The sequence below is a fragment of the Ochotona curzoniae genome, unplaced genomic scaffold (genome assembly GCF_017591425.1).
Source record: "Ochotona curzoniae isolate NIBS_2020 unplaced genomic scaffold, NIBS_Ocur_1.0 scaffold_3223, whole genome shotgun sequence".
Lineage (NCBI taxonomy): Eukaryota > Metazoa > Chordata > Mammalia > Lagomorpha > Ochotonidae > Ochotona > Ochotona curzoniae.
The window spans coordinates 16,084,507-16,093,855 of NW_024467108.1; the positions used below are offsets into that span (position 1 = coordinate 16,084,507).

The 9,349-nt window shown below is 35.2% G+C and overlaps 1 protein-coding gene across 2 annotated transcripts in view; it reads left to right on the forward strand.

The window, feature by feature from the left end:
* Positions 1–5,222, forward strand: part of FOLH1B (folate hydrolase 1B) — a 42,967-nt gene extending 37,745 nt beyond the window's left edge. Inside the window, exons 18-19 of one of the 2 annotated variants that reach the window (XM_040964057.1) lie at positions 3,668–3,760; positions 4,488–5,222. In XM_040964057.1, coding sequence (XP_040819991.1) covers positions 3,668–3,760; positions 4,488–4,677 — 283 coding nt within the window. In that variant the 3' untranslated portion in view covers positions 4,678–5,222. The remainder of the gene's footprint in view (positions 1–3,667; positions 3,761–4,487) is intronic. The other variant, XM_040964058.1, reaches the window with a different exon arrangement.
* Positions 5,223–9,349: the final 4,127 nt, after the last annotated feature.

Below are 9,349 nucleotides of genomic sequence, written 5' to 3' on the forward strand. Positions count from 1 at the left end.
ATGAGATCATTACCTCTGTTCCTCCTTTCCATATCCAGCTGGTGAAATTACGTTTATCCAGAGTAGTAAATATTGTGGGGCTGTCAGTTTTTGTAACTATTATACATATTTCAGATGAATTTTGCATGTAATGCTTAACATGGACAGATTTTAAGAACAAAATGTTTCCCCCGATGATTGAGGAAAAAGAAATTGAAATAGAATTGTGAAGGTGAGCAAACATGGTGTCATAACACAAATACAAAATCCAAGGTAATTGATGCAGGAATACACAGAAGAATAACAATAAATATCCAGAATAAGATCCATGATATTGAAGTGGAAACAAGCTTTGTAAAGAAGGGTACAACAAACATCAATGGGGAAAGACTTACTCAATAAAAAATTGACATTTTAGCAACAGAGAAAAAAGTAAACTCATAATCTGCTTTACATTATATGCAAACAAACAGTAAGAACAGGAGGAATTATTTATTAAAATGGAAATCTCTTGAAAAGGAGATACCAAGCATTGTTAAAAAGCAATGTTGGAAATGGGCCCGTACTGTTGCATAGAGGCATAAGCCACTGCCTACAGTGTCAACATTTTGTATGTCTGTCAGTTCAAGTCCCAGCTGCTTCACTCCCAATCTAACTCCCTGCTAAGACACTCAAGAAAGCAGCGAAAGATCTGAACCCAAGTGGGAGATCTGAAAGAATCTCATAGTTTCCAGCTTTGTACTAGCCCTACACCAGCTGTTACTGCCATTTGGGAAGTAAACCAGCATGTGGTAGAAGAATTCCTTGCTCTACCCTTGGCCTTCTTTCTCTGTAACTCTGTCTTTCAAAGGAATAAATAAATCTTAAAAAAAAAAAAGCAAGGGGAAAAGGACAGTGACATCAGTCTTGAGAATAGTAATATTGTTTGGAATATGAAAAATTAACACTCTGAAGAAAAAAGAATTGAAAACTTCTGTACCAGCCTATATGGAAATGGAGTAATAAACGCTTCAAATTTTTTTAAAAAATGATTTATTTATTTTTATTGCAAAGGCACATTCACAGACAGAAGGAGAGTCAGTGAGAAAGACCTCTCTAGTTCCCTAGCTTAATCCTCAACTGGCCACAATGACTCGAGCTGAGCCAGTCCAAAGCCAGGAACCAGGAGTTTCTGCTGGGTCTCACACATAGGTGCAGGACCCCAAGGCTTTTTGCCATTCTCTGCTGCTTTTCTAGGCCACAAGCAGGAAGCTGGTGGGAAGTAGAACAGCCAAGACAGGAACTGGTGCCCATACGGGATCCTGGTGTATGCAAAGCCAGGGTTTAGCCACTGAACCATCACATCAGGCCCACTTTTTTTTTTTTTTTTTTTTTTTTTTTTAGGATTTATTTATTTGGTTTGCAAAGTCAGATATATGGAGAGGAGTAGAGACAGAGAGAAAGATCTTCCATCTGCTGATTCACTCCCCAAGTGGCCACAATGGCCAGAGCTGAGCCAGGAGCCCAGAGAATCTTCCAAGTGCCCCGTTATACCAATGCAGGATCCCAAGGCTTCTGGCCATCCTCGACTGCTTTCCCAGGCCATAGAGGGAGCTGGATGGGAAGTGGGGCCGCCAGGATTAGAACTGGCACCCATATGAAATCCTGGCACATGCTAGACAAGGACTTTAACTGCTAGGCTACTGTGCTGGGTCCCTGGGCCCACATTTAAAACATTTTTTTTTTATAATTGACAAATGCCAAAGGAATAAAGTTGTAAATATTGATGATAGATATGATAAATAATTCATAAAGAAGATATCACCTGTAAAGAAACAAACAGTAAAGTATTGCAGTGTACCAACAGAGTTTATCAACCCAAATACTATTATTTTATATCAAATTAATTGCAATTTAAATCATAGTTGTATCCACTCATATAGGCATTACAGTTAAGCAAATACTCTCATGCTTTTCCAGTAGTATTGTGAATTATTTTAATATTTTTGAAGACCATGAATGCATAATGATAAATATTTCTAAACTCATCAATTTCTTCTAATGCTTAGGTTTAATATTTCCATTATTGTCAATTTTTTTTGATGGAAAAACATTCATTTGGGAAGAAAAAGACTGTTGAGAAAAAATATGAATTCTAGAATTATAGCAAAACTTAATGCTAAAAGAAATTGCTTTCAAAATTAATTAATTAATTATATATATTCAGAACTCATCATTAAAACTAATAAATTTAAGAAATATAATGAGATACTTACAATGAAGTCAGAAGTAAACCAAGGCTATGAAATACTTAGTTTCTATTGAACAAAGAGAAAAACCTTATAGGGTGTAATTCAATTCAGTGAATTTTGTTTTACATTCAAAATTTTTTTCCAAAATTTCCTCGGATTAAAACAAATGAAAAATTAGAATTCTGTGATAAGGTAATCTTAAACAACATATAAGACTGTGAAGCTGGTTTTCTATCTTCAAAAATTACTAAGTTTTCTACTTTGGACAAAGTGTTTTATGGCTTTGATTACAGTTATTTTAGGACATGTGTCTCTTGCTTTCCTGAGTCTTTTTGTGTTTTTCACATTATTGATAAACAATAGTTGTCCTCAAGTCCTCACTAGAAAATTTGTCATACTTCAGGAGTGAAAAGAGTATGTTGACACAAATCTTGTGCTTGGAACACTTGCCTGCCATTGTTCCTTAGGGTTACCGTCTTCAGTGTACAAAGAAACACTGGAGGGATTTCAGTAGTAGCTGAATGATCAGATTGCTGCAGGGGTAGGTGTTTGTACAGGTACAGTTTATGTGTGGATGCATACACGAATGGCTGCATTTGAAATAATGACTTTGAATGAGATTCATAGTAAAATGATCTCAATTGTCTCCGTCCATTATAGGAAATGTTACCATAAATCTATGCTGTGTTCATACTACCACAAAATCTCAAATTATGAGACTAAATAAATGTTGAAACTAGCTTAAATCTAAATGGCAGGTACTTTAGTTATTCCTTAATTTCTATGACACAGTTGTAAGCATCATGCTGACCTCATGTTTCACTCTAAAACTGAAGATTAAAATAGCATGTTCCTAACTATTTAAAGTAATAAATGTTACACAGGAAGTGATTTGTAAAGTTATGTTATTAAAGTTTTATTATAAGAAGATTAAGAACCAAAGAATATTTCAGTAATACTGAATTGTTCCTTTAGTAATAACAAACCTACCAGCAGCCTGTGTGATGTGAGATCTGTTACAGCAGTGAGGATTTGGTGTATCACAGCCTTCCATCATTGTTGACATGTTAGGGGAAACACAGTAATGTGTGCTCACCAACATTGTCTTCAATAGTATTATCATCATTATTGCCACCATTGGCTATCACTTGATAAATCACTAAATGTGAATGGATTATCACTTCTATGAGTAGATTATTAGTCCACCAAGGGTGAAAGAGTCCTGTTTATATTTATCATCTTAGTTTTATCAATAATTATTTTGATACAAATATTACTATCATTTTCTCACATAATTATTTGTGTGATTTAATAAATCTCAATGTAATCCTAATTCAAAGGGTTTTAAAAATATGGTCACTATGTATTATACTGGCAGGTTTCGTTTTGCTCTATGTGTTTAGTTTTCTGAGTAGTAGATCCACTTTCTTGAGGGTTTCACTATTTTCCTTTTACAGCCCAATATTGTTGAGAATTGTGAATGATCAACTAATGTTCCTAGAACGAGCCTTCATTGATCCCTTAGGGCTACCAGACAGGCCTTTCTACAGGTAAGGAAAAAATCTAATTCCTTTCCATAGTGTTATTATTTATTTGTTTATGGTCGAAACAAAAATTTCTTTTCACTTTGAAACTTCCCAGGACAGGGCTGTTGCATGAACTGGCTTAACCCTTGCAACAGAAGTCTTCTATCTAGATCACATAGAACATTGCAAAACTATTTTTAATGATTCATCATGCTTTAAATTAATTGTTTTAGCATGTTAGCGAATCTTTTTTTAAAGAACAGAAAAATGCCAAGACAGTAATAGGGTGTTTTATATACAGGATCAATGATTATATCATGCTATAATTTAGGGCATAGTATGATATAAGATTTCAGCACTTATCTGCAAAATTATATCAAGACTAATGGCTTACCTACTTAACCATTTGAACTTCAGTTTCCTCCTTTATGAAATTAGAAAAAGTTCAGATTTCAGAAATCTTCTGTTAAGATGAGAAACATCATAAATATTTTTTAATAACAGACATGACTATAGTGGGTAGCCAGCTATTTTTGCTATCATTGTTATTATTACTAACCAACACATTTGTTTAAAGTCAGGACATATTTCATAGGCTAATCTTTAAGAATAATTAAACTTGTAAGTTCAATTGATAAGTGAATCATTCAGATTATAAAATTATGAATAGGCTATCCAGGAATGATTGACTGGTCTTTTTTTTCTCTTGTCTTTTATTTAGGTGACTAATAGCAAACTATTTTATCCACAGGCATATCATCTATGCTCCAAACAGCCATAATAAGTATGCAGGAGTGTCATTCCCAGGAATATATGATGCTCTGTTTGACATTGAAAACAAACAGGACCAATCCAAGGCCTGGGAAGAAGTGAAGAAACAGATTTCTATTGCAGCCTTCACAGTGCAGGCTGCAGCAGGGACTCTGAGGGAAGTCGCTTAAGAGGATACCTTAGACAGTATGTACTGAATCCTATGGCATGTCAATCAGAAAGAATCATAACGGCCATATTCATGTAGAAAATGGAATTAAAATATGAAATTAATAAAAAAAAAAAGCTTTATCAACCAAGCTCTATCAAGTTCAAGACACAAGTAATCATGTCAAGATCCATTTCATCCATCCTTTAAAAACTGAGAATTCTGGAAACTTCACCATATCAATGCCATCCTTTTTACATTATAAACTGAACAAAAACCAATGCCTTTTAAACATATTTTTTAAAGTAGAAAGCAAATGAGAAGCTGCCACTTCAGGACTGTAAGTTGGATGCCAAATGATTTCCTGTCAAAACTTCTGCTTGATAAGAGGAATAGTCAGGAACATTAAAAAAAAAAAAAAAGATTCTCTGGTAAAACCTTCCCAGGTATTTTCCAGTTCAAGTTTTGGCTAACTTTTCTGTAGAAATCTCATTGTAAGACCATGTTATTATTCTTTTGCCTTGAAAAGTCAACAGTGGTTAATAAACTTTTAGAATTTTTAAAAAACAGTTGCCATGCCGTTTTCTCTTTGCGTATCTGCTTTTGCTCTGACTCTGGACTGCTTCTATCTCCTGGTATCCATTGCTTGAGTAGTGGTTTGCCTTTAGTATTATGCCAGCAAAGATGAGCTTCATCTTCTGTTCAAACTTCAGATAAATACTTCAGGCTCTAGATCCTAATTGTCTAAAGCTTCTATTGGAAGCTCTTTTCTCGTCTATAGCCTTTTTATGTGCAGTAGGTTGGCAACCCACAGAGGACAAGTCTGCTGGACTTTTTACAGTCAGAATTGTGTCACCTGAAGTAATTGAGCCAGATAGGATGTGGGTCATGGCTTTTGCTGTTAATCATTGGTCTTTTTCAATTAGGATGTGAACTAGATTAAGTTTTCCCCCTCGGAGGCTGATGTGGATGGTCTCTACTGAGGCTTCATCTTGAGCGTGAGCTCACTTCATCTTAAAATGAGTTATGCATTTGTAAATTGATGATTTCTATGTTTAAATTATTTACATAAACTTGCATGAAGCATCAGTTATGTCTCCTACCACTAAAGTTTCACCATGATTTTGGTGTTTGTAATTGTTTCAGTTTTAGTAGGACTTACGTTGCTCTATTAGAAGGTGTTTCTTAATCTTGCTGCCACAAGCTAGTGCTATTCACCCGTGTCATTGTATATTAGTATGAGTTTATTTAGGCACAAGAACTTTTAAAGATGCATGCATAGTTTTCCATACTATACATAGTTCAAGCTTCCATGAGCCTTAGAAAACCATATATTTGGAGATAGTATAAACATTACTTTTCCTCTCTAAGGATCAAAAGCAAAGTAGACAAGCATTATTCTATAATTACATAACATCATAGTGAAGTTGACAAGCAGAATTAAATAATAAAGCTAAGGAGAACTGCCTAATATAATAAAAAAAAAGTATGTGGAATCACCAGGAAATATAGTCCTTCCAAATACTCTCAAATATGCTGTTGTCAAGCATATGGGGAAAAGTATACAAGGCTGTCCCAAGACACCGGGGCAGAGATTTCGGGATCTGCTTGGCCACTGAGTAACAAGGTCATGATTGCAACATACTGCTTGGGAAACTGATGTAGTCACAACTCATAAATATAGTGAATCTATAGTATAATAATTACCTTTTACAAATAAGATGTATTCTTGATAAAAGGCTATAAGCAATATATGTAAAGTGAAAAATTATACGAACCTTTTTGAAAACAAAAACCAGATAAAAAACATTATCAATAACTTTCGATCCCCCACATATTTGCTGAACAAGAAGTGGCCATTGTTGTTAGGGCAGATTGGAACAGGTGATGCCAATGAAATTTACTATGTAAACAAAATTTTAATATGTAAATACTTGCTATGTAAATGGGTATTTACATATTGCTATGCTAATGAAATACTTTTTTTTTCTACATGATACACTTGGATGAGAATACTGATTCTAGCCCAAATGAAAAACTATTATTTTATTTTCATCATATAGTTTGCTTATTCCATAATACTTTTATCTGATAGCATTGTAAAATACTTTTCAGTAAGCTGAAGCTGTGTATTTGCATGTTGTATGCTGAGTGGGATTCAGAAACCATGTGAATTAGCTAACTCTGTACAATGGAAAAGTGTAAAGCAATTTACACAGATCTGGACAGCTTATGATTAAATAGAGTCAAATCACAGCCTAAAAATGAACCTTATATTTTAGATATTATATTTTAGACTTATATTTTAGATGGCAGTCTCATGAACAATTATACCAAAGCCATGTTTAGCAGCCTTGGCTTATGCAATTGGAAACAAAATGCATGAACTTTAAGAATGAATCTCTGGGGCCCGGCGCGGAGGCTCAGTGGTTAAGGTCCTCGCCTTGCACGCCCAGGATCCCATATGGGCGCCGGTTCTATCCAGGCAGCCCCGCTTCCCTTCCAGCTCCCTGCCTGTGGTCCGGGAAAGCAGTCGAGGACAGCCCAAAGCTTTGGGACCCTGCACCCGCGTGGGAGACCCAGAAGAGGCTCCTGGCTTCGGATCGGCATAGCATTGGCCGTTGCGCTCACTTGGGGAGTGAATCATGGGACAGAAGATCTTCCTCTCTGTCTCTCCTCTCTGTATATCAGCCTTTCCAATAAAAAAAAAATAATAAAAAATAAATCTTTAAAAACAAAACAAAACAACAACAACAACAAAAGAATGAATCTCTGAAAGACTTCTTCACTGAGGACACTTATTTCTTGTTAGTTTGTTGGGGTAGTCCCTCAACTGTGCTTTGTTCCATGATGCTAATAGTGGTACTGATACAGATTCCCTGCTGTGAAGCCAGTGGAGGAAAGCAGATGATCCGCTGAGGTGCTGGGCCCCTGCCCTCTTTTGGGAGACCTGTGTGGAGTTCATGACTCCTGATTTCAGCAATCGCCTTTGTAGTCATTTGGGCTCTCTCTGTTTTTCTCTCTGTCCCTCTTGTGTAACTATTTGTCAGCTAAATAAATAAATCTTTTTTTAAAAAAGATTTTTTTTTTAATTTTTTTTAAAGATTTATTTTTATTATTTTTTTATTGGAAAGGCGGATATACAGAGAGGAGAGACAGAGAGGAAGATCTTCCGTCCGATGATTCACTCCCCAAGTGAGCGCAACAGGCCGATACTATGCCGATCCGAAGCCAGGAGCCTCTTCCGGGTCTCCCACGCGGGTGCAGGGTCCCAAAGCTTTGGGCCGTCCTCGACTGCTTTCCCGGGCCACAGGCAGGGAGCTGGAAGGGAAGCGGGGCTGCTGGGGATAGAACCGGCGCCCATATGGGATCCTGGGCGTACAAGGCAAGGACCTTAACCACTGAGCCACCGCACCGGGCCTAATAAATCTTTTAAAAATCTTTGTATTGGCATTCCTTCCATGTGATAAAATTCTAGGAGCTTTTGGTGAAGTAGTCAAAACTCTCTTAAAAATCTAATAAATTTACAAACTAGTTCAAAAATAATTATGTAGCCAATAGGAAAAGATGACTTTTTGTAATAGGGTTGCTGTTCTATTACCAGTACTGTTTTGATCAAGTTTATTGTCTGTATAGAAGTATATGAGGAATAGATTTCCACACATCCAAGACAACCTACAAATATGTTAAGAAAATGGAGACATTAATAGGATTACACATGTCAGTATGCAGTAAATCATGAAAATTCCAAAATGAGCAGCACTTTGCCGAGAATGAATGGAAAGGCATTTTCAGATTACAGGTTGCTGTTCTCTGAAAGAGGACAGGTTACTGTTTGTGCAAAGTAGTACTTATTTTGGAATTTTCTCACAAAGACACAAAGCAGTTACTTATGTCAATGTGAGACTTCAAAGTGAAGATTGTAAAAGTTGACTAGTTGTTACAGATTTTCTCTATATAATTTCCATAACCTACTTTGGTAATAAAACTTTTCAGTTTGAATTGTTTTTAAAAAAATTTATTCTATTACTGCTGTTTCTTTTTAAAATCTCCTGTTTATTTTGTTCAATTTTTAAGTTCTGTCCTGTTATTATGAGACATTTCAAACAATTCAGAAAAATAAGAGTTCAATGAGAACAAATGGACTTTTTAGCTAGCATAGTTTAATATTGTTTTCATCAGCAAATATTTTATATATACAGATACATACATATTGTTTGCAACAAAGGATGGTGTATTAATATAATATTGAATCATTACAGAGGTCATAAAATTAGGGAAAAAGTATACATTATTAGGTAAGGAGTAGGAGTCGGTGAAAACAAGTATATGCAAATAATACGGCATTCACACATTTTCTCTATTATAATGCCTATTATAGTTCTTCACTTTCTAATGTGAAGAAAAGTATTTGCTTCTGTCCTTTTGTTTTTGCTGTAATTTATTAAACATAATGTCTTCTGATTTTACCAATGTTGTTTTAAATTTTAGAATTCCATTGTTTTCATGGTTAAGTGTATATAATACTTTTCCATTATCCCTTCATCAACTTGAGATATATATATATATATATATATATATGTTTTGCAGTAGTTTTAAAAAATATTTTTGATGATGTTTACATAGTTGATTACAGTGAGGTAGGTTGAGGATTAGGGGAAAGTGGGTGAGATTATTGTTTCCACATTCTATTT